The sequence below is a fragment of the Gavialis gangeticus genome, unplaced genomic scaffold (assembly GCF_001723915.1).
Source record: "Gavialis gangeticus isolate Ggan-Ray unplaced genomic scaffold, GavGan_comp1, whole genome shotgun sequence".
NCBI classification, from domain to species: Eukaryota; Metazoa; Chordata; order Crocodylia; family Gavialidae; genus Gavialis; species Gavialis gangeticus.
Genome location: NW_017729006.1, coordinates 26,484,098 through 26,509,252, shown reverse-complemented (window position 1 = coordinate 26,509,252; position 25,155 = coordinate 26,484,098). Strand labels below are relative to the sequence as shown.

The following is a 25,155-nucleotide window of genomic DNA, read 5'->3' as shown; positions in this document are numbered from 1 at the left end:
AGAATGGATCTCCCTCCCCTGCCTTCTCCCCCTCCCATCCAGAGTCTGCACGGGAGCTGGGAGAGTGGTTGCGGAGCTAGAGGAAGAGGCTGCAGAGTTGCAGCCTCTCTCCCTGGATCAGCTCCAAACTGGAGCTCTATCTCCACCCCCCCAACCCAATAGCTAATGCCTGTTGGGTCAGGAGGATCGGTTTAACTCTGAGGTGGGCAAAGTCCAGCCCATGGGCTGGATCTGGCCAGCAATGGACTCTATTTCCCAGCAGCCCCTGCCCACGTGGCTGGGGCTGGTTTCCATGGAGACTGGCCTCAGCAACGCTGGCCAGTAGCAGCAACACCAGCCTCTTCCTGGTGGGGGGGCTGCGCTTTAGGTGGGAGTGGGGCAGGCTTAGTTGCTACTGCCTATGTGGGGCACGTGGTGGTGGTGACACCATTGGGAGGATTCGCTATGGGGGGGGGCTATGCGGAATTTTGAGGTGGCTATAGCCCCCCACACCCCCTCCCCAGTGCCGCTTCTGCTGGCAGGGCAGGGAACTGCTCCTGAGCCGGGCAGTGACAGCATGGTCCAGAGCCATGGCAGAGCCACGATCTGCAGCCTGCTCGCCCCAGGCAGGGATGTGTAGGCAGTCCATTGTGGCTCTGCTCCAGTTCCAGACCACACTGTCACCACTGCAAGGAACTAGGGCAGAGCTGCAATCTGCTGCCTGCACATCCCTGACTGGGGCATGCAGGCTGCAGATCCTGGCTCTGGACCACACTGTCACCACTGCAAAATTCCAGCCTGGCTTCAGAGCAGCTCTACGCCCTGCCGTGCACCCTGCCAGCACTGCTGGGGCTAGTCTCCATGGAAACCCCGCCCTCATGCTATCACAGCACAGCTGCTGCTGGGGTCTCCATGGAAACTGGCTCCAGCCATGTGGCTGGGGGCATTTTGCCCATCCATGGTCTAACTCATGGTGCTTTCTGCAAAGTACCACGAGTTAGACCCAGGAGCTGCCCTTCTGTCTGTTCCCTGTGTGTGCTGTCTGATCTCACTAGGGGAAAGTGAAAGCTACTTTTGGTAGTCACCCTATAGCTCAGAATGAATTACCTGGATCATGATTGGAGTGACCCTTGAAGCTCTGCTTCCTTCTTACAGATACATAAAGTCTTCTCTGCTGTAGAGAATCTACAAGAATCTCTTGGTACAAATCTGTCCCCTTTCTTTTTCCTTGCCTCCTTTTCAAGGGTAGGCTACGACCTACCATTCTACTTCCTTTTACCCATGATTTTTGTTTCCTATTTGCTTTTGCTATGCTCTCAGAGAATTTGATCATTCAGTTTAGTTCTTTCCACTACAGGATTCTTTCTTCACCAAGGAATTTCTATCTCAATTTCAGCTGTATTTTAGAAAATTATTACAATGTAAATAAAGTCATGTTAATGTTGTGTTCCCAGTTTGAGAGATATGACAATAGAAGAAAGGCAATTTAAAGTGTTTTGACCTCACTTGAAAAGGTGATAGAATAAGATGAAAATAAAGACAGGTAAGGTTAGCTGATGAAAATAAAGACAGGTGACGTTAGCTGATGCTTATGTCTTATGATGATGGGTACTCTAAACATCTGCAATGGAAGGAATATTCTAAACTGTCAGACCTTGAATTTCTACTCATATCAGTTTAGCACTGAAAAAATTCCACTTAATTTTAGTGGAGTTACTCCAGATTTATACCAATATAAGTGAGATCAGAATCAGACCACCTGCTGTTTTGAGTTCAGTAGAATTTAAGGAATGAAAACACTGTACACTTATTTTCTCTAAACAATATTGGTTTAAAAAATGTAGCAATTTGTTTAACTGTAAAAATATAAGCATAAATAATTAGTTAATATTTAGAAATTCCTACAAGGCCAGGCTTGTAAACTCTATACATTAACATCCTTTCTATGCATGCTTAATATATTAAAATGTTTGCTGTATTTACTAAGAGCCTGACAGTTCCTAAATGAGCCATCATAGGAAAACAGAAGTTAAATAACATTGATAAAGACCGTAGGCCTTAATAAATAAATAAAAATAAGAAGTAATTTGAGTTCAGTTGACTATTTTTAATGGTTGAAAACTAGACTTTTCAAATTCCTGCTGTAATTTTTATAATATATTTAATACATAAGGACACCATGTTGGTCAAATTCTTAGTAGATTCTAATGGCAACAGGTTCTAAGACTGCCAAAAATTGATAGTGAACCAAAGGGAACATGAAAAAAAAAACAAGTTTATGTCTGCATAAGAGGGATTGGATTATTCAAACTAAGGGGTGGCACACAGTAGTGAAGTTTGAAGTCCCTTGAAACAGGTTGGCAACCTATGTTCCACAGGCTGGATCCAGTCTGCAGACCCACAGAGCCAAAGACCTTTAGTGGCTGCAGTGGATAATCCTACCCTGTAGTGGAATAACTTGACCTCCATAAGGAGTGCTTAAGACCAGTTTCAAGTATTAATGAGTGGACAGTTCAGGTTTTTAGCTTCTCTCATTCCTTGAGAGTCTCAGACCAACAGAGACTCCCTATGCCTGATGAAGGGTGACTATGCTCAAAAGCTTGCTAAGAAGTGTCTTCCAACTACTCAGTTGGTCTAATAAAGGAGATCACATCTGCCCAAAGAATCTTGCCTGCCTATGTCCTTAGACCAACACAGCTACAACCAAAAACTCAGCAAGTGTCCTATCCAGCAGATAGAAGAAAAGTGAAAATGGGAAGCAGAAGCAAAGGATGTGTGCTTCCTCAGGGTTCCAGGGGTATAGGTTGTAGCCATGTTGGTCTAAGGACGTAAGCAGACAAGCTCCTTTGGGTAAATCTGATATCTTTTATTAGACCAACTTAAATAGTTGGAAATTTTGTTCCAACTATTTGAGTTGCTTTAATAAAAGATATCGGATTTCCTCAAGGTTCTGAAACTTTGAGGAGAAGGTTAAGGAGTGGAAGATGGATACACAAAGACCCTGGTATGGGGAAAGAATGCAGGACCATGAGATATGGAAGGGGGCTTTAAGGTATAAATAGGGCCCCTGTCATGAATGGGAGAGGAGGTAATGAAGAGATAAAGACTGAAAGAATGGTGGGGTAGCCAGAGCTCTTGGCATGGAGGATAGAGTATAGTTAAAGATTTGTGAGGAAGGAAGAAAGAAAGCACAAATCTCCTGGTGTCTGGGAGAGGAAGACTCAGGACACATGGAGGCCTGACGTGGGGGATTACTGAGTTGCACACAGGAAGCTTATGAGGGAGGATGGATGGATGCAGGGAACACTTGTTTGTGAAATACATGTGACCTATAAAAACAAGGTACTGTGTAACGCTTTAGAAATAAATAGCAAGAGTAATATCTAATCACTCTTTGACCATCTTTATTCTAAAGCCCTACAAATGTATTTGTGGCCTATCCAGTGAATCAGAATACCCAAAACATTGGAATGGAACAGAAAATTGAGAGATGAATATGCTGCACTTCTATATAAATCCTTGCAATCTTAGTTAAAATGATGAAAAAGCTCTCCATCAGTGTCCATACTTTGTATGCCTTTTGCAGTCTATAATGAAGCTGCAGTCACACAGAAGGTTGTACTTGCTGCATCACAGTCCTTTGACATAAAATACATTAAAGACAAAAACCCCACAATATTAGAGCTTCAGTTCTGGATCAAATCTAAAGATAAACTGATTGTTAGGAAAAACAGCTCTTATGCACACATATGTCTCTTCCATGCCAGCACAGGAAATAAAGATAATTATTGGCAAAGTTTATTGCTTTTGGTGCAAGTATTCTGAGTTTTTTTGGTTTGCCCCTGTGTGAAAGCCCTACTTTGGAAGTCAGGGCTAGTGTACTGGATTTCATCAACTTGAATGCTAATGTTTCAAATATTTGGGCTCCTGAAAAAACTAATGAAACACTGGACAACAAATACCTGCTATAAGAATAAGCTGGAAATCAAACACAGTTTAAGGGTTTTTTTCCTAGTTTAGTTTAATGTGAAAAGTCCTTTTAAGAATAGAATAGGGAAACAAATAAGCAGTAATTTAATTTTAGATCATTCCCAATCAATTTCCAGTTCACACACAGATATCTGGAAATTTGCCAGGAAAAAAAATAATATTTTAGAAGCACTGGATTAAGGCTTCATTTGCATGTTACACTTAAGGCATAATTAACCGGTTAATCATGCCTTAAGTGGTCACCTGGCCACATGTTCAATCAATTAATGGCATGATAACAAGAGGAATAAGCTATAAAGTTATTCCACAACATATGTGTAATAACTTGGTATCTACTTCCTATCGCACACTGAACTGAACATGTGGCCCAGGGTCCCTGTGGTTGAGAGCCCCATCATGACTGAAGCTCCCTATTGTGGGGGAACCATGTACACCACCAACCCTGCTCTCTTCTAACAGGGCTACCAGCTGGGGGAGGGGGCCCACACACCAGCCACATGAGATCTCATGGCCAGCCCCCGAGGGGCATGTTGCACCCAGGCAGAAAGCAGATCATATCTTCTTCAGTTTCCCAGCTGTGGGGGTGCTGCTGCAATCTCCCAACCTCAGGGGTCCATGGTGCACCCCAGCGGCTGAGAGATCACATACACTGTGGTCTCCCAGCTGCAGGGGTGTGTGTCTGCCCCTGAAGCTGGGAGATTAGAGCAGCTGTTGTCTCTGAGCTGTGGGAGGTGTGGGGCACCCTGGCAGTTGGGAGCCCCATTAGCTGAGAGATTCTAGCTGCAGAAGCTTGCTTCTTGCTAGTGCAGAAAGAGCCCAGAATTGGGCTCCTCCTGCACCGGCAATACAGTGCGATGTAATCTGATTTGTGATCCCACAATCATGCCTGCTGCCATGCACACATGGCATGGCAGGCGGTGTGATTGAGTAGATTGCACATTAGATCCCACTGCAACCTTACCTACATGCATAGAGGGGTCCAGAACAGGTGATTCTCCGAAAGTTTTGCTGTCGGCTATAAACACCCTAAATGTTAGATGTGCTGCTCCAAGACATTTATGTGCTGGCTCAGACCCCATCTTCACAATGGAGCCGCTACCTATCTATCCCCTTTGCCTGATATAGTGCTGAAAAGAAAAGGAGGAACAGCCGGCCTAATGTGAGATCCATTTAGGCTGACAATTAATGCTGTTCTAGGGGAAAAAAAATGAATGAAGTTGTTTCAGGAAACTGAAGAGAGTTTCCATTTTATCTACCCCACTCCCAAGCGAATCCAATGAGACTTCACGTGCTTAGCTACGCATGTCTTTAAGTGCTTTTCTGGATTGGGTCCTGTATCCACAATTTTGCACTTACAAGAAAATGCCAAGAAAAATCATAAATGAGGTCTGGCACCATTAAGGCAAATTAAAAAATTGGAGGCCTGAAAAACAGTCCCTAAAAATAAAGTTTTACTTTTGGCACTGATTCATTATATAACAAACTTAGTCCATGACCCAATGAACTCACACTTCCATTTAATAAGGCAGTCCGTACAAGTTTGCAGAGCACAGTAACAGAAATGGCATCTTAGTGCAAGTACTAAACACAGAAACTAAGTGTGTGTCTACAATGCTATCACTACAGCTCAAAAGTACCTGCCCGAGCTAGTTTTAAAACTAGCTAGCTTGGGTCTTGAAAGCAGTCTACCATGGCAGACCTGAGCACATGCTACTTACACCAGTATTTCCTCAGCTCCTCAGGCAGCCTGTGCTGCATTTAAGCTGAAGGGAGTGGGGGCCTGATCCTCCAAGATGCTGAGCACTCTTAACTTAAATAGAGGCACTCATATGCTTAATTTGGGCTTGTGCTTAACCACTTTGCTGAATGGGAGCCAGGGTCCAGCATCTTGCAATGTCATGCTCTGCTGATCTTGTAAAAATGCCTACTTTAATCTTCCCATCTAGAGAAGAGAGGTAACATACTTATGTTATAAGGAATGTTCTGTGTATCTGCTATTAAAAGTTCACTTTCCTCTTGCTAATGCTTTCCTCCATCTCCTTTTTATGTTGGTGCCTTTCCTCTCTGTTCCTAAAATAATAAAGGCTGGCAATTTCCAAGTAGCGATTCATTTATACTTGTTAGATATGTAGAAAAAGTCAAACACTTTTCTTTGGAGTGTTAAAAAGAAAAAAGAAAAAAAGCTCCCCCTTAATAAACATGTAATTCAAAGGAAAAATATTTTTGCATGTCATTTTGCCTAGTTTTCTTGAGCAACACAGGAGACCAAATAAAACTAAATTAGTTATAGCATTCTGATAGGCTACTTGCCAGAAAATGACCTTGACTTTTTGCTTTTAAAATAGATATATGTTCTCTGAGGAGTTAAACAAATACTAGAGGAATCGCAAAAAAAAGTCTATCACCTTAGCCACTGACACACAGAAGCACTAAACTCTGAGAACACATATATATGCCAACTCTACCTATGAACCAAATATATCAGAATTACATAGTTGACTCTCATTACTAACATTGATATAAGACAGACCTTTGTTGAGATATTTTTAAAGAGTGCATCAGCTAAAGATTCAGCATTTTATCTTCTATCTCACTCAATACAAGCTATAACCTAACTGATATCAAGATATTTTGGCCAGACTTATTCAGAAAAATAAACTAGGCTAGGAAATGCATTGTTTCTGTTGCTACCTCTGTTATTTTTTTCCCCTGAAAGTTACTGGGTTGTAATTAACTTATGCGCAAGACAAGCAAATATATTTTCATTAGGTAGCAGAGCTCATTTTCAGTTTGGGAGTTGCACCCTATGGTAAAATTAATACATATATAGCCCATTATTTTGTGAATTATTTTGGAACACCCTTTAATCTTTCGTCTAAGGTAGTGGCCTCCAGATTTTTGAAAACCAAGCTGTGCATATGGAAATAAAAAAAAAATTATGCACCCATTCTGTTTCCAACATTTGTTGTTAAGAGCCTATATCTCTGAATGTATACAGGTTTGCTATTCCCTGGCTAACCTTTCAAGCTCAACAACTTTTAGAAAAACCCTATCTCCTTTCTTGTATGTTTGGATGGGCAGTGAAATAATTACTTATACCAATGCTCAACCATCATTAATGGCATATCAGAGAGCACGTACTGAAATGAATGAAGCCATTCACATTCAGAGCTACAGTCTCTTGCTTTCTCAAAAAGACATCTCAGGGTTAGCCGCATGTATTCATGACAGATTTTGTTATTTGTTTTAAAAGCTGACACATTTTAGAACACTACTGAGATGTTTATCCATACTCACACGACCCCGGCTACTCATTTGGGTTTCCTCCAAAGTACACACTACTTTTTTGAAAAGCAGTATCTGCTGGAGCTGGACCTATATACCATGTGCCTTGGTAATCCCATAGCTGAGAACATAAAGAGCAGATGGAGACTCAAGCGTTATTTCGTTTCCTTGGCAAGAACGATACTATTTGGAGAGGACGCCACATAGGTGTGTGGCTCATGGAATCCATGTGGACAATATATCTTGAAGAACCAGGGTTAGGGTAACGTAGTCATTATTTCTGGAACAATTATCCGTACAAGGCCCTCTGCTCTCTGTGTTACCTCAAGCCTGGGGATAGGAAAAAGGGTTTTATTTAAAGAATTCTTGCAGTTTAGCACTCTTTAAATCTTGGTTCAAGCTGCTTCTGAAGCCTGAACCAAGGAATAATGGGAGGAAAATGTAGAAATAGCGCTCTGAGTAGCACCAGTAGCTATTTCAGACATCGGGCTGTTATCCAAACAACCAGAAGAAGATGCCTAAACTTTCAGAGAATGGGATCTCATCTGACCTGGAGGACCCATCTTCTGAAGGATGGCCTTTTTTAGATGGAAATAGGGTGCCCTATAACCATTTCTGCAAAGAAGTCCAGAATGAGTTTCATTCTGTCCCAAAAAAAGGATAATCGCCTTGCTACATGTCTGGAATGTGAATGAGGAAGTCTGGGATAAAATGAAGCCTCAGAAAGAAAACTAATATGTAGATAGATTGACTGAGGTGGAAATGTAAGACTACCTTAGGAAGGAACCTGGAGAAATGCCTTATCTTTATAATAGATGTATTCCTCCCATTCTTCTAGTCTAAGAATTAGTCACCAGAAAGCCTGATTTCATTCAAACTGCAAGCTGACCAAAAGGGATGATGAGATTGATGACAGCTAAGTCAGGTTTCCATGAAGAGGAGAGAAGCCCTAAACAGGGAGAGGTATCAAAGAGACGCTAATAGTTTAGTTGCTATGGGTTGTAAAAATACAGTACACCCCTGAACCAGACAATGATAGAATGTGCCCTGATTGAGCTGAAAGACACACAAACTGGACGAGGCTTCCCAGGCCATCAGGTCCAATTCCCTACCTTCACAGGCAACAATACCACCAAATTTCCTAAGTATCATTCACTCCAAGCCCCCATACACAACTACAAGGCACAAAACAAGGAGCACCTGACAACAGGCCACAGATAAAAGCAGAGAAGATGTGTCTACCTAGACTGGAATATGTGCAAACAATTAATAAAAAATACTGGTAAGCATTCAACATCTCTACAGGGAGTAGTTCCAATACCTTAGTCAACTAAGGATAAGCAGAGGATTTTAAGTATTATAGACAGAATTATGTAATGCCTAGAATAAGAATTGTTTCAATCTACCAGGATCAGGATGCTTTCTTAGAAGGTTTCTCAACAACTGCCACAAGGAGCAGTACTTCAATAGACAGGGGTGAATCAGAGGGGACAGGCGGGTGCACTGGACCCCACTTTGTTTTCTGCTCTACCCGAAGTTTAAAGTAACTGCCTGGCAATGGCAGAAGTATTTCAGAAGTCAAGCAGTGCAGAGGGAGTCAATTGATTTCAAGGCTCATTATAATTTACCCAATCCCTTCTAAACTCTTTATTCCACAGATGTTAACATCCCTTTCTTCTTTTTCTACCAATCCAGCTCTGCTTCATTCTGCAATTCCGCTATCTGTCAGCTGCTCCTGGTAATGGACCTCCTACTTCACAGTCCTGCAGATTGTTTTAACTTATTTCAATGAAGTTAAAATTTGTTTGTGCTTCAATCTTAAACTGACTAATACAGGCCTGGGCCCCTAGAATATTTATAATGCTTCTAGTTTATTTTTAACTGAAAAAAATGTGTGTTGTATGTGTGATAATGCACCTCACTATCTGCACCCTGCTTTTCAAAATTCTAGCTCTCCCCATGTCAGTAGTACAGTAATATATACAATTTTGCCTTCCAACAAGTGAAAGAAATAATTATTGAAATGTCATATTTGCACTTTAGAAACATTTCTTCAGCATTCACAACAGTATTCAAAAGTATTATGCTCCTGAATTCACATTCCCACTGACATCTTTTCCTTAATGACATCATTACAAAGCTGAAACAATGTTCAAAATGTGCTGGTTTTTTTCCACGGTACCAATGATTTTCTACAAAATGACATGGAAAATCTATTCACATTTTCAACAATCTGCTCCAGCAAAGAGCATATGGGAATGTACTTCCTCATTTTAGGCATGTTAACATTTTTTTTTTCTTAAAGAGGCAATGTTTCCATTCAAATCCCTTATTTTTCAGGAGGTAACACAGTCAGCCCTTGGAGAGAGGGAATATACATAAGCAGCTTTAGGTGCTTTTGTGCTATCTTATATCTCAACATGACTTAAGAAAAACAAAGTTTTTATGCTATTAGCTCATTATGTGGACTGCTGCCTTTGGGAATTGGGGGAAAAATAAAATGACTTCTAAAAGAAGCTATTTTGGAAAGTAAGCTACAGCACCTGCACAGCGTCATTTTTCCAACAACAGTTTTTAAATTTTAGTGTTATTCTCTTTGTGTACCTGTCTGGTGGCCAATGTTGACAAGATACAAAGTCAGCCTTGGCATTTTGGTCTGGACCTGCATAACAGTTTTCCAGTCCTATTCTAAACTTAACTATTCCCTGTCCAATGTGATCACATAACTGCACAGAACCTATCACATCATTTTGAGGGAGATTAGTGAGGTTCACAGATTTTAGGGCCAAAATGCACCATCAGCAGCAGCTAATCTGACTTCCTACTTAACATAAGCCACAACACTTCAATGAATAATTTTTGCAGCGCACCCATAACTTTTGCATGAGTTAAAACAATTTTTAGGATTTCTTAAAATTTAAGGTGGAGCAAATTAGCCTAAGTAAGGTGTATGACTTCATTCTCTGTCACTGAATACCTTCCCTTCAATTATTTTTACATAAAGAAGGATGGGAGAAACCACAGGCTGCCATTAGCCCTCTTTACCTGCCAAGTTAGCATTGAGGTTCATGCAAAGATGTCAGTATTCACAAATGGCCACTCTATGTAATAAACTGAACTTGTCAGCCACAACTTTCATTCCCCCGAAAGTTCAATGGGCTTCCTGCAACTTTTAGGTGAGTTTCTCAGTCTTTCCCCTCCAATGATGTCTATACAGAGACCAGATTAGCTAGCATTTTTATTAGTATATTTTTTGAAAAGCTTGTAAAGATCATTCTGAGCATTAGATAAGGTCTTTTACTGCTGAAAGATAAAAATTTGAATGAGTAACACTAACAGAAATTCTTTTTCATAGTCCCATTGCTATAACTGTGAAAATGATAGATCAGGTTACCTGCTTGGCCAGCTCCATGAAAACCAATGAAGGCTTCAAAAAGGAAGTGACATCAAGGACAGAAGAGCTTTTCACAGCACTAACTAAACTTTAACAATATGAAAATCAAAGCTATATGTATATCACTAAAACAAAACTAAAGTTTTTTACCTCAAATGTAGTATCAGTGCTAATCCATGGCTGCAAGATCTGGAGATTACCAAATTGTCAGACAGGAAACTAGGGGTGCCTGGAGACATGCCGGGAGACTGCTCCAATGTACTGTAATTACTGTGCGATTAATTGAGTCTGCTGAAGTGTGCTAATTAGCACGCTCCAGCTAGTCTCCACACCAAACAAGTTTTAGTTATAGTGCCCCTGCTGCCATGTTGAAGCGGGATGCTAATACACGAGACGCTGCAGGCACTGTAATTAGAGTGGATATTAGAGCTGCTCAAATTGAAGTGCCCCTCCCCATCCCCAGAGCATGTGTAAAAATTCCCTAGATGTCTATGAAAACAAGACACTCAACAGACTCCATTATCAGAGATCTGAAAAATAACCAAGTCTACATGAAACAGAGGGAAGCTCTGGACATAATATCAGGCATGCACTCCAGGCGCCAGCAAACAGATCCCATTAGGCAGAAACCAACTAGTATGAGGAAATGATTAAATCCAAAAGAAAACCTAGGATCCATCTTTACGAATGGCAGAGCAATTGATCCCAATGCCACAGAGTAGGAGGCGGCAAAAGAAAACGGTAGAAAAAAGTGGGAGAGACTACATTTCATTCTGTGCAGAAGCACTGACATGGGAAGGTTAAATGAGTAAACATTTTCTTCACACATATAGATTAATCCAATATCTGTCAAAGGACAGCAATGTACTAGACCTGTACTTCATTGTTTATGAAACTGCTGTTCCAGACCCCTTCCGAGTTCAAGTTAATCACAGCCCCCCAGCATACTTTGCAGTCCTGGGCTGGGGTATGTTGTCTGCTCCAGAGAGCTGGGCTAGCCCCACCCCTCTGCTCCCTAGCTGGAGCAGTAAGGGCTGGCTGACAAGGGGGTGGGTGGGGGTAAGCCTGGCTGGCGATGCAGCTTATTCTGCAAGGGAAGGGAGGGCTGCCCCCCCAGGCAAACCCCAGCTGGGGTCTGGGGCCAGGGAGGGGGCTTAAACACCCCTGCCCCTGCTCAAACTTACTGCTGGCTGCGACTGTAGACTACAAAACCCAGAGACACCTGGAAGCAGGAAGAGGATGTGATGACCAACCTTGCAGAGTGCTGCTGCTGTAATTGTAGACTGCAAATCCCAGAGACCTCAGGGGCAGTAGGAAGAGGAAATGAACACACAGCCAGACAGCCATGCTCTAGTGCCCCCCAGCTTCTGGCCTGAGCCACTTCAGGCATGTGGTTGCATTTCCTGAATCAAGGGTAAATGTCTCACGCTGTTGTTTCAATTTAATTTGTGCAGTTTAGACTGACCTGCAAAGACTAACTGAACTGATTCAGCCTTGGGCTTTTTGTACCTAGCTTTATTGTCCAATCTCCTGCTATAACTTGCAGGACCTGAACCAAAGCTGATAAAAATCAATGGAAGTCTTTCTATAGAGTTCAATGGGTTTTGGATCTGGCCTATTCTTGTTTAAAATTATTTCTTCCCCACAATCCCATTTTCAATCCCCCTTTTTCCCCAGTTCCACACCCTCAGTAGTTACAATCCTTTATAGATGAATTCCAGAATTCTCTGAGATCCTGGAATAACAATGTACTTTCATTAAGCATTTTTCATTCTTAAAGGCAGAGGGGAAGTAATTCCACAAAAATTGGACCTAGATTTTAGACAGCCAACTAAGATTTTGATTTAGGCCCATCTACTTCAAAGTTTTAAGAGAAAAGAACAGATGCTGTATCCCACCACCTGTAACATCTTACATCACTTTCCCAAGGCAGATAATTTATAAGGTTTCACCTGTATCAAATCATAAGAATAATATGCCCTATTGTTCTTGCTGTTTCAGTAAACAGGCTTAAATTTGCAGGTTTAAATTCTTCTCTACAGGAATATTTTTCTTTTTCAAAAAAGTAACTTCCTGTACATTGTTACAGCTTTGGGGATGAGCAAAATATATAGGGGGAAGGTGGCAAATATAACAAGATCTTTCATTATGGGAGAGCCATGGATAATAAAATGGTCAGAAAATGCTTGAATCTGTAAGAAGTGGGACACTGATGGGACTTGTTTCATTTTCCTTGGTCATATTATACTTCTCAGGATATACTTCCATAAGCTCATCTTGACTTAATGAAGGAATTTTTGCATTCATCTTGTTAAGCTGTGCTGTTTCATGGAAAAAGAGACTTACTGAAAACCCCCTATAAAAATTTCCCAACACACTTTGCAAAAAGGGTTTTTTGTAGCCCTGTGATTCTTTTTTGTACCTTTTCATGTGGAAACAGTTAACTTAGTATCAAGTGGACTCAGCTTCAATTTGCTAGCTTTTCCTTGACAAAGGAATATCCACACTGAGGGGAAAAAATAGTGCCATGTTTCTGAAGTGGCTGATTTATTCTAATGCTAATACGAGATACTGGTAGGCACAGAGATAAAACATGCTGTTGTGAGTCATTCTTCAAAATGCTTTAGAGTGAGCTGATTCAACTAGTGTTAAATTCATCCCTTCCATGGCTCAGATGAAGTTATGCTAGACATTCATACCCTAATGTTTTTTTAAAAATAAGTCAATGGGAGGCTACATAGGCTTGTTAGTTTTGAAAATCAGGACCTTGATTTTTTTTATTATTATTTTAGCATACATTTAGTAACCTAACATTAGACATTAGGTATAAAATTGTGGTCATCATTTTTTTAGTTAATATCCATTTATCACAACAATTGTTTTGGACAGGTCCAGCTCATTATGCATACGCACCTTATCCCAAACAACAAGTACGTTTTTCCAAAGGGTCCCCCAGGTTAATTTGTAATCACATCTTTCTTTCTATTCAGCCTGACACGTAATACAGTACAGTATTGTGACACATTTCTGTCCTTCTAAATATATGGTCTAATCTAAATTAAATTTCTATTCGCTCACAGTGAAAACTGTCCTATGTACAACATTGGTGAGAATCTCAGACTTTGACAGATTTTTCTTCTCTCTACCATTTGAAATGTAATTATCTTAGAATTTAACTAAGTTTTTTTTATTAGTCCCATAGAGAAGAGAGATCTGATTCTAAAGCAAATAATGAAATGTTATAGATACCTGATCCAGATTAATTTTGTCAAATTATTGTTGGTTAATCACACCAAAAGAAAGGTTGAATATATACCTAGATGTGAATGGGGATTGGGAAGCACAGTTGGGATGGACCAAGAATAATAGGCAAGGAAGTGGGAATGGGTAGAGTAGGGTGGACTGTTAAAGTTTTAGTGCTTTGATGTGGGGAGCCTACTGTTATTTCTTATCTTGTGAGCTGCCTGTCTGTTATTGTAAGTCTCTCTGGGCATTTCTAGAAAGGGCAGGATAAATCTAAATAATAATGATTTAAAGCAATAGTGGTTATGGAGAGCTGACAAAGAGAAAATAAATTTGTCCTCAAGCTCCCTGCTATCCTTCAGGATATTACTTTCTAAACTCAAGCGCATGAGATCCTGGTCCAATATTTCATCCTGTATTATACAATCTTTTTTATATCACTTTGCTATGAAACATTCAGGAGATGGCAGTGCTTAATCCATTCATACATTCAGATTAAATACACTTATTAAAAGGAACTACTGACATGCTTTATTTAGGCATGTCCTTATGTACTTTACTACAGGTCCCTAACTCAGCAATGTTCTATTTACAGAGCATTTATGCACAAAATTTATGTGCAATTTTGGAAGCTAATTTAAAATACTGGCCCAGAATATCTTTTTTTTAATGGGGTTCACTCCTCACCCTTACCAATATTTTTGTACAGTCCATATATTTAATCAGAAATAATAGACCAGATGCTTCAAATTAAAGAGAGATTTAAAATCTCTTCCAGCATATAACTATAAATTCTGAGACTGTTTTCAGTCTTAGAGACTGATTATAAAACTATGAAAGTATATTTATTTTGCTAAATATAAACATATTGGATAATAATTTTGAAATTTAATCTTTAAATCATTGAAATATTTGCATAATGGTACAGCACAGAGTGTTTAACTAAAAACAGTGGTAGCACAGTAGCTAGTGCAAGCTCTAACATTTTGGAAAGAGGTATAAACTTAGGGTGCCTATACACATACATGGAGGCTGCTCTGACACACTGTAATTACAGTGCATTGAGCAGACTCAATTAATTGATTAATCGAGTCCGCTGGAGCATGGTAATTACTGTGCTCCAGCAGACTCCAGTGTCACATATACTGGTGTCCCCACACTGAAAAATGGCAGTGGGGATGCTTTAACTAAAGTTCATTTGACGCAGTTTATTTAAAGTGCCCCCAGCACCATTTTTCAGTGCGAGAACACTGATGCACATGATACCCCAGGCACTTTAACTAGAGCTGATCTAATTAGAGTGCCCCAGCCTCCAGATGCCTACAGTGGCTTAGGCCGGAAGCCAGGATAAAGCATGGCTCCCTGGCTGTGTGTTCACTTCCTCTTTTTGCTGTCCTCAAGTTCTCTGGGATTTGCAGTCCAGAATTATAGCAGTAGGACTCTGCAGGGTTGCTCAGCTTCCAAGTGCCTCTGGGATTTGTAGTCCACGGTTGCAGCCAGCAGTAAGTCTGAGTGGGGGAAGGGGTGTTTAAGCCCACTTCCTGGCCCCAGACCCCAGCTCGAATTTGCTGGGGGGGGGGGGCAGCCCCCCCCACAGATTGGGCTGCATCCCCAACTGGGCTTGCCCCTGCCCACACCCTCCTGTCAGTCAGCCTTCACTGCTAGAGCTATGGAGCAGAGAGGTGGGGCCAGCCCTGCTCTCTGGAGCAGACAGCATAGCCCAACCCAGGGCTAAAAAGCATGCGGGGATGCTGGAGGACTGTATTTTAACTTCAACCAGGAAGGGGTCTGGGACAGAAGTTTCATAAACCAGTTTGACCCAAATCAATTAAGTCTGATAGTGCATTCAATCAGGTTCATCTTAAACCAGTTTGAGCCATTTTGAAACTGGTTTATGTGCACTGAACTTCTGTTCTGTTACAGGTTTAAACCAGTTTCTGATCACATAAACTGCTTTATGTGTAACTTCTGTCCCTAGTCTCTGAGTACAGATGGCAAAATATGGCCCTAAAAAACTGAATAATATTTACATGTTGCTGTTTAGGTAAAGATATTTTAGAGGAGAGTATCCCTTTGATGAAATGCTCTGTCTGTAAAACTGGGAACATTCTCACAGCCACATGACATGAAACTCAACAAAACTGCTACAGAATGTTGGGAAATTCTGAACTGCTGCTGAAAAAGGTAAAAACTCACAGCTGCAGGTTCGACTGTTATTCCCCAAAGAGCAGAGAGAAACTTTGGCCTAATTATTCTCCTGTTCACACTGCAGAGGTCAGTATCTATTTATTATGGTTTTACTGTTCAGGTGACCTGTATAAAAGATAGCTGGCCACAACCATCAAATATAACCTTTCACCAAGTATACATTTAGAAGCATTCCCCTATAATTATCCTCTACTATCCATAGTCAGCAGCTTACTTGATAAATATCATAAAGAAATAATATAGTGCAACTGAAAGGCTGCCTAGCTTGAGAATTAAAAATCACATACCTCTGCCCTATTATCTTCCAGATCATGTAAAACCTCTCCTTTAAATGAAATTGATTTGCATCAACCTTATCATGAACCTAACAACAGTTCATTAACTCTAAAAAAAGAAAAGAAAAGGTCATGGAAAGAATGCACCAAGCTTATGGTCTGCCCTGCACTCAGAATTGTGACTACAGCACAGCTAGACATACCTGTCTTAGCTTTCCTTTAGAAAGGTCAGTATAAACAGTAGTGAAGAAGTGAAGGCATGGACTTTAGTAGTCAACCTGAGCATATACCCAGAGTACTTGAAGAGCTTGTGCAAAAGTGGGTGCTGGCTTCTCTTCACCATAGGCAGCTGGATCACAAGTGACATGAGCTATATGCTTACCACATTGCAATCACACTTCTGAATGCAGTGCAAACATACCTAAGACACTGAGAAAAAAGCTGCTGTTTTTCTATTAATTGTTGTAGAATATACAGTGGATTAATGTTGAATGGACAAGTGGCCCCTGGCATGTGGCCTCTTGTACAAATGATGTCACTAATCCCCATTTCAGACATGGTGGGTGGGTCTGATTACAATCTTGGCTATAGAATTACAAATCACTTGGAGGGGGTGGGAAAGAAAATCATGAGAGATTAATCACTGGGACAAATTTAAATTTAATAGCTACTCCACAATAAGCTGTTTTTGTGTTACTGGTCTCTAAAGATTATCTACAGCTACTACACAGAAATATAGAGAACTTCTTACCAACACTAACATAGCCTCAAAAAGTCTTACTGATGGATCCAGAGAGAATTATTCTTTCCTATCCTTGACACAATGTGTTACTATTAGATATTTTTTCTGTTTTCCACAGCTAGGTAAGTGGCTAATTTAGCCAAAGACATCCTAATTAGGGTTGACAGCGTTGCCTAGTAAGGTTGCCTTTCTTCCCTCTATAAGATCCTGTTGTAGGTTCTTATAAACCTTTGCTCACTCCTCTTGGTGCATGGTTCCTATCCCTGTATCTTTTACGGTTTTCTTTCAGCAACGTTACTCTGCACGCCAATGTTCTTGGCCCATTCTCCTGATAACTACAAACTTACAGCCCCAAGCACTCCATCTATAAGCTAGCAAGAATTCTCTGTATAGGACAGCTCATCCCTGTTTTTTTTCTTTCAAACAATCAAATCCAGGACTTCCTACTTTCCTAATCTGTGGCCTTTTTATCTTGATCCAAATTAACATCTGGCCCTCTATGCTCTATCTTGTCTGCTGCATGTTCCAAATTTCACCTTTCTATAAAGGGCCCATATTGTGAAACAGGAATGGGCTGGCTTCAAGACTCTTGTTCAGTAAAAAGAATGGACTACATTGCTAAACAAAACTATATCAATTCAGGCTGAAATTTTATGCTGGGCATCTGCCTCTGGCTGAATATGAAAAATAGCTGCCTCCAGCTGAATAACAATTATTATTGTTATTTAAAAAAAAAAAATTAGTCAAAATGGTCCAGCAATTCCCTAAAACAAAGCTAAAGAAAACATATTCTTTTGTCCATGTTAATAAGTTCTTGACATCTTTTGTTTGAAATTTACCATCAATCCCAAACACTTAAGAGCAGGGACTGAGAATTAGGCACAAGAAATTACGTTTGTGCCTGGGTGTCAGACATGTACTTTTCCCATTCCAGTGAAAAACTACTAAATATTGCAAAGTTAAAAACTGTAGAAAAAAACCCTCATAGTTCATACATGCTTAGTATACACTGAAAAAGCTTAAGTATTAAACACTCCTAAAATGCTGTCTTTCAAGTATGCTTCATCCCCTCACACATCTCTCAGTTTTTTTGTTTTGTTTTGTGTTTTTAACCAGACTGCATGCACACCATCCCAAAGTACAAATGAACATATTCCAGCTCAGAACTACAGCAAATCCTAAATCAGGATGGGTTGGACACCAGAATTCAGAGCATTCAAGTGTTTCAAGTACACTCAATGATCCCTCTGCACCCAGGCAAGTTGAGAAGGACTAAACACAAATGGAACAGAAGACAAACCAGGAGCAGGGGAAGGAGTAAACTACAAGAAGTCATCTATGGCAAGACTATGACTGGTGGAAGGAAAGAGAAACTATGCCTGGGAGATAAGGACAGAAGACTAGGAATGGCTAGGCAGGTAGTTGGGAGGCTGAAAAGGTCTAGGTAAGATTCACTGAGTAAGGAAAATGGGACTGGGAACTAGAGACCTAATTAAAGACTATCATAAAACATTCCATGTCTGAGGGGTGGGAGCAAGTCTGCACAAGCAAATTTATTGGCACTTCTTAACTTCTGAGTGCTTGCCTTGGCAACATTAATAATGTTATTTAACCTGGGGTTTTGGTTACTGCATTTGAGTGAAAGATTAACATTAATATTCAGTGCCTCTGGGAATAATAGATGCTGCAGGTTAATTTATTATCTTATAGAAAACACCTGCGACTTTCTTTTTCACTGGATATGGTCACTCATTTTCTCTAGTTCACTTCCAAACATTGGTTTTGTCTCTTTACGCTTCAGCTTTGTTTCAATCTAGCAGTTTATACCTGGATATATATGACTTCATTTTTACCTGACGTAGAACTAGGGCTCCCTTTCAGAAACCAGCACTGCCCATGTTCTGTTGGACACCGAGTACATACAATTAGGAGATCTCAACCAGTACAAAATGCTGGTGCTAAGATCCTATGTAGTTTCGGGTGGAGTAAGCATAACAACTCAGTTTCATGGTCAGAAGCTGGATTCTGCATAAGATTTAAGGTCGTCAATAAAGCACTTATTTGGTCCTTTCAGCACCACCTTCACTTCCAAGTTCCAGCTGTTACTGCAAACAGTTGCCTTAGGCTTCCTTGCGTAGAGAGTTTGGGCGCTATACCACTGTTTGCTCCAATTTAATGCAGAAGAGATGCTTGTTTTCAATCCTTTCATTATAAACATTTGGTCCTGCAGCCTCCATTATTAGACACCTTGTTATGATAAGGATCTATGAAAACTGAGTTCATATGTTAATAGAAAATGTTTGTCAAATGCACAGAACAGAAATTTGTGTGAAATTAATACTGTTCTTTACTGTCACTTGTGTTGTCCTTACAGCTAGTGGGCAAACAAATCTCCAAGAAAAAAATACAACACCTAAAGTTAGCTTAACTATTTATCTTTGGTTCTTTTAAAGAAACAGAAAAATACACAGTTGAATTAAAGGATTTTCCTCTCCTTCCTTTCTCTTTTTACTTTTGGAGACTAGCATTAGTCATACAAACTAAATATAATATCCCAAATAACAGAAGATAATACAAGTCTTATTTGTCACCTTATTCTTGCCACAGTCTGATGGTTGGGCTAGAACACAATCCAAAAAAATCATGTGCAGAACAACATTTCTACACTGTGATTTCATTCTTTCATGTTACCTTATGGTTTAAGCAGCTCCCCTGGCTCTTGCACTTAGAGCACTTAGGATTTCCAGACAGCTCAGTGGCAGATAATTTAAGCTTGCTAATGCAGCACTAACTGGCACCTACAAGTCAGTTCTTACTGTGAATGAATAAAGTTCATTGGTATAACACATGGTTATTAACCTACAGGGTAACTGAAAACTTTCAGAATTTTCATTTGATTTTTTTTTTATTCACTGCCCACCTTATACAGAATATCACAAAGAATACACTATAGCCAGCAGAAGGATGTAAGTTTGAATTTTTATCAGAGGTTAGAACTCACAATAGGACATGTAAAACACTGAGTTACCAGTTGTGGGTATCTATGTGCTCTGCTTGTCTGCTCTAATCTTATCATCAATCAAGTTACCTGAACATACAAGAATGTTATTCATTCAAACACATAGCAAGCACAACCTTTTGCATTCAACAACACATGTGTGATTGCAAAAATGGAACAACAGACAGAGAGGAGTGATAACTGAGTACACATCCTAGATTTGTTGTTATAGCCATCTAACAGGGAAGTTGGAAATGTATCAGGCCTGAGAGTCTATATTTTGGAGATCTGATGTATTTCTTCAAGATCTCTGGGATCCAGAAGGAAAGTAATGCATAGCTTACAGAAGTTGTATCATGTGTCTGTCAGCCTCCATGGAGTCCCTTTCCCTTCTGCTCTGGAGTCAATGGTGAAGGCAGGTGTTCTGCCTCTCTGACCCACTAAGACCTTCTACAGACTTTTCTTGGTGCCATCGTGATGTGATATCTGCTATTCATTTTGGAGATCAGAGTGCTGTAGAACAGTACCAGCTGAAAGCTTTTTGCCAAGACTACTAATAAAAATCAATTATTTTTTTGAGGCAGAGGGCTACATTTAAAACAGCAACAACAACAAAAACAGTCATTTAAATTTCTTATACCAAATCCAGGCCAAATTGATGCAACCTTTGCTTATTCTATTCAGGAGTTCTGTCTGATCAAATAAGCTGTATATATTTTCCCCACGATCCTCTTCCTATTAGTCCTGGGCTAGTGAAAGGAACATTGCTGCTTATTTCTTGGATTGCTCTCTCTGGAGCTGTGTAATTAAATAATGCTCCCAACACATTATGTATAATTAAATTAAGATAGTTGTTTAAGCTGATTTACATGCAGGACCCCTGCTCTGCATCATTCACTTTTAACTCAATTTATACTGCTGCATCTTCCCTCTGGACCTATTTGCCAAAGAAACTAAGTCAAGGTGCAAATAGCAGTTATACTATAAGAAAGGAGGTTAACCATGTAAGTCTGAAGTCTGGGCAGGGTGGCACCTTATGGCACCTACACATGTGCCCGATGCCTGCTGCAAAGCATGCTAATTAGCGCACATAAGAGCAGACTTGATAAATTGAGTCTCCTGGAGCATGTTGATTAATATACTCCAGCAGCTTTGGCATCACATGTATACAGCATCCCCGTGCTTCAAAATCAACCAAGCTTCAAAATGCCCCCACTGCCATTCTGAAGCACAGGACACTGTGCTGTGAATACACAAGACACTGCAGGCACTTTAATTAGAGCGGCTCCTGAGAGCTCCTATAATTAAAGGTTTCACCCCCCACTCCAGAGCACATGTAAAAGTTGTCCTTAGAGACTAAATGAATCAGGAAGGGGTCACACTACCCTGCCTTCTACCTATCACAAGTGAACATATATACAAAATATACAGTCGTGTAGTTGGACATGCAAGCAGCTATATGCGTTTCCAAATAAATAAATACAAGTATGCATTTTGCACACAATTCACCTGTTTCTGTAACTGCATAAGGTGTCAGTTTTTTAGTACTTTCAGAAAATATGTCTTGGCTGTATATACTATATTTTGTATCCAATAGAATACTGTTTTATTAGAAATAAAATCGTATTGTTCTGAAATTTTAGGAAATCTTTAAATTACCATAGGAAATGACCGTATTTTCCACCAATAAATGACCATATTTGAATCAACTTGTACTAGTTGATTAAAAATTTGTTTATTAACAAGAAATATCCAACCTTCATCTCTACCTAATCTTTAGCTGAGGAAGAGATCAGATTAAAGTTTTCAGCTACCTCATACGTACTTGGCATATCAACAGATTTTCAGAGGGTAAGTTGTTCACTTCAGCTAGATAACTCTACACTGACAATTTTCTGGAATTCCTCAAGGAAATGCTTTGGGAAAAAATCCTGAATAATTAGAGAATCCTATAAAGTTATAAAATGCAACTGAACCAGGAAAAATGGAACAGTAATCTTAGAAAAGTACTGTCACTACCTAGCAAAAAAACCAACAAAGTTGGAAATGCCTCTTTCAGTGAACCTCCATGGTGCACACACAAAGCCCTGAATACATTTGCTTTGTATTTGAAGTGTGAAAGAATAATTTTAGTTCTTACCAGGTTTGGATTTCTGCTTTGTAAGGTGCTTGTGGTCGGTAAATATTGGTGTGGGGTCCTGTACAGCTGTTCTTTCCTCCAAGTTAGACTCTGGGATAGTAGTGCAGCCACCTAGTTGAAAGTAGAATACCTTCATGTTGTACATATGCAACTAGAATGTAAACTCAGTGGTATGCAAATAAGAATAAGATATGATAAATAATGTGGCAAAGGCCTTTAAGAGTATATAAAGTTGGAATGGTCTTTCTTTTGATGAAAATATTGTGACGATTGTGCACATTGTCACCATTCTTTTTCGTATACCAGTAAGACCTTAGACATTCCTCTTTACCAATGTTAGTCATGTAAGAAAAGTTAAACCTATAGCGTACATTAAGGCTACTTCAGAGAAAGGTTGGAAATAATGAATTATGTTAAGCATCAAATGGCTGGAACCTATTACAGTACAAAAAAGTAATCAGTATGAAAAAAATAATTCTACAATAAGGAAAATCTGTGAAGACTGTGATAGCCTGCCACAAAGGCAAGAGGGTCTTTCATATTATAAAAGCATGTATACAATAATTCTGAATACTTTTTGCCATAGATATAGGAGCTTAGTAGCTCAGTGACATTACTATTGCTCAGTAGGTTTCACACTACCTACACTGATGCTTGAAGTAGCATACAACTTCTCTTATGTGGTCTGTTATATTGACTTGTATGACCATGTGGATTTTTCCATCTGTACACCCACAAGCAGATCCAGGATTGTGGCAACGGGGGTGTGGCCACACCCCCTTGAGCAATGTGGCACATATGCAGTGAAGATGGCTCACTGTCCATCTGCCATACAACCAAAAGCAGTGTCACCACATCCCCCCCTCGAAGATCCTTGGATACCAGTAAGCTCTTTAAGCTCAGCGGCACATCAGCACAACTCCTGCTGGGAGCTCTGCATCCAGTGTGAGCTCTATGAGCTCACTGACAGGGTGATACAAGGTCTGTCTGGAGTCCCAACTTTGCACACAGCTCCAGAGTCCAGACTTTGAACACTGATGTTCACTCTTTCCCATCCTCCTGCCTCCACTCCATCAGAATTCAGCAGCAGGAGAAAAAGGGATGAGCAGCGGTGGTGGAGCTGTGTGCAAACAGGGGATCCAGGCACGCCCTTCACCAACCAGCTGAAAAGCTCAGAGCTCATGGCACATGTGGAGCTCCCGTCAGGAGTTGTGCTGACAGGCCAGCATGTGGCCCACAGCCAAAGGGTGGCGAGACCATGCTGCTGCACCCCCTTTAGATCCATCCCTGTAGACCTTACTATAAATTTAAATGTCATATCAAATGCCTCCAGATGTGGAGAAAGTAAAGGAAGTGAGAAAGAGAAAGTGAAGAAAGGGAATATTTAGTACATTTATCAATCACCACTAAGAAACAAGTTGCTTCTGCATGCCAGCAGCACTGCTCACCTGGAGGCAGCTGCCATAATTCAAAATGGATTAGGATGTGGCAGGGATGTTTCAAACAGCTGCTCCCAGTACCTCCAGGAAAGTACTGCTGTTTGGTAGCAAAAATATGAATCTGCTGGCTCATAAATGTCTGCTCTTTGGTGTGACTTGACTTTCTTCAAGGAGCAGAGAAAGACAAACAAGTGGAAAAAAAGGATGGGGAGAGATACAGAAATAGGAATGTGGGAGAAATAGATAATTCCATGTTTCACATTCCCTTACAGGATGTGTATGGCTAAACGGAAATAGGCACATTTGCATAATTGCTGATAATTGGATGCATATGCCATACTGAATCAGATGTAAACTTACATGTGCTTTTACAGCTATGAAGAATAGGTGGAGTAAGTGCATAGTCAACCAGACAGCATACAGCATAAGTGCGGAATATGCAGCATTTGTAATTTTTCAAATGGAAAGTGATGCAAGTAACTCCCATTGGACCCAGTTAGATTTGAAAGGAAGGAAGAGTTTAAATTCTCAATTTTAGCACAGCTGGTAAGGGTATGGGTAGTCTTTCTGCAACTTTTTTCAAACCAGAAGAAATTCATATTTTGTTCTCTTTCTTTTAATGCTGGAACTCAAAGTATTCTCATATGTTGCTTAGTAGCTTCAACTGAGTTCCTGATTTAACCCAATGAAGTTCGTGAAAGGTCTACGCTTAATTTCCAGCATTTGTTCACTCACTCAAGTGCTTTAGAACAGGGGTTGTAAACTTTTAAAAATAAGCATACCCCTGGCGGCTCCCTTTTTTAATAAGTGTACTGGGGGGGTGGGGGAGGGGGTGCATGCACAGAGCAGGGGCTGTGGTGTGTCATGTCAGGGCGTGTTGGGCTGTGGCATGTTGGGCCACGCAATGGTGTGCTGGGCCATGATGTGTCATGTCAGGGTGTGTTGGGCTGTGCCCGTGGCATGTCGAGCCGTGCCGGGCCTCACCGTGTCCCACTTGGAGGCGATGTCGAGGTGGGACAGGGCGCTGTAGGGGTTGCCGGCGCTGAGCTTGATGCCGTACGTCTGCGCGATCTTCTGCACCTCAGCCTGGATACCAGCAATGGCCGCGCGCTCCTTGTCGGCCTCGGGTAGCGTCGCCTTGAACTGCTCGTGCGCCGTGATCAGGGTCTGCGGGGGGGGCGCAGGGTCAAAGGGGGATGCAGGCGTCCGCGCTCCTGCCCACCTGCCCACCCCTGTCCTCGCACCCGCACCTGGATCTCCTCGATGCTGTGCACGATGAACATGTCCTGCAGGTCCTCGCTGGCGCCGTCCAGCCAGTTGTTGAAGGGGGCGGCGCGCTTGGCGAACTCCAGGTACAGCTGGTCGATCGTCTCCAGCAGCTTTTCCACCCGCTGGGGGGGAGCCAGGCTGGGGGGTCAGTGGGGGGCAGGCCCCAGACTCCCCAGGGGTTTCCCAGCCCACT

The 25,155-nt window shown here is 40.9% G+C and overlaps 1 protein-coding gene across 7 annotated transcripts in view; it reads right to left on the bottom strand.

Annotated features, from left to right (window-relative positions):
- BBS9 (Bardet-Biedl syndrome 9) overlaps positions 1 to 25,155 on the bottom strand; it is a 573,789-nt gene that overhangs the window by 159,186 nt on the left and 389,448 nt on the right. For 6 of the 7 annotated variants that reach the window (XM_019509030.1, XM_019509027.1, XM_019509025.1 and 3 more), the window contains one exon: positions 22,255 to 22,365. The exons of the other annotated variant lie outside the window; for it this stretch is intronic. In XM_019509030.1, coding sequence (XP_019364575.1) covers positions 22,255 to 22,365 — 111 coding nt within the window. The remainder of the gene's footprint in view (positions 1 to 22,254; positions 22,366 to 25,155) is intronic. 7 annotated transcript variants of the gene reach the window in all.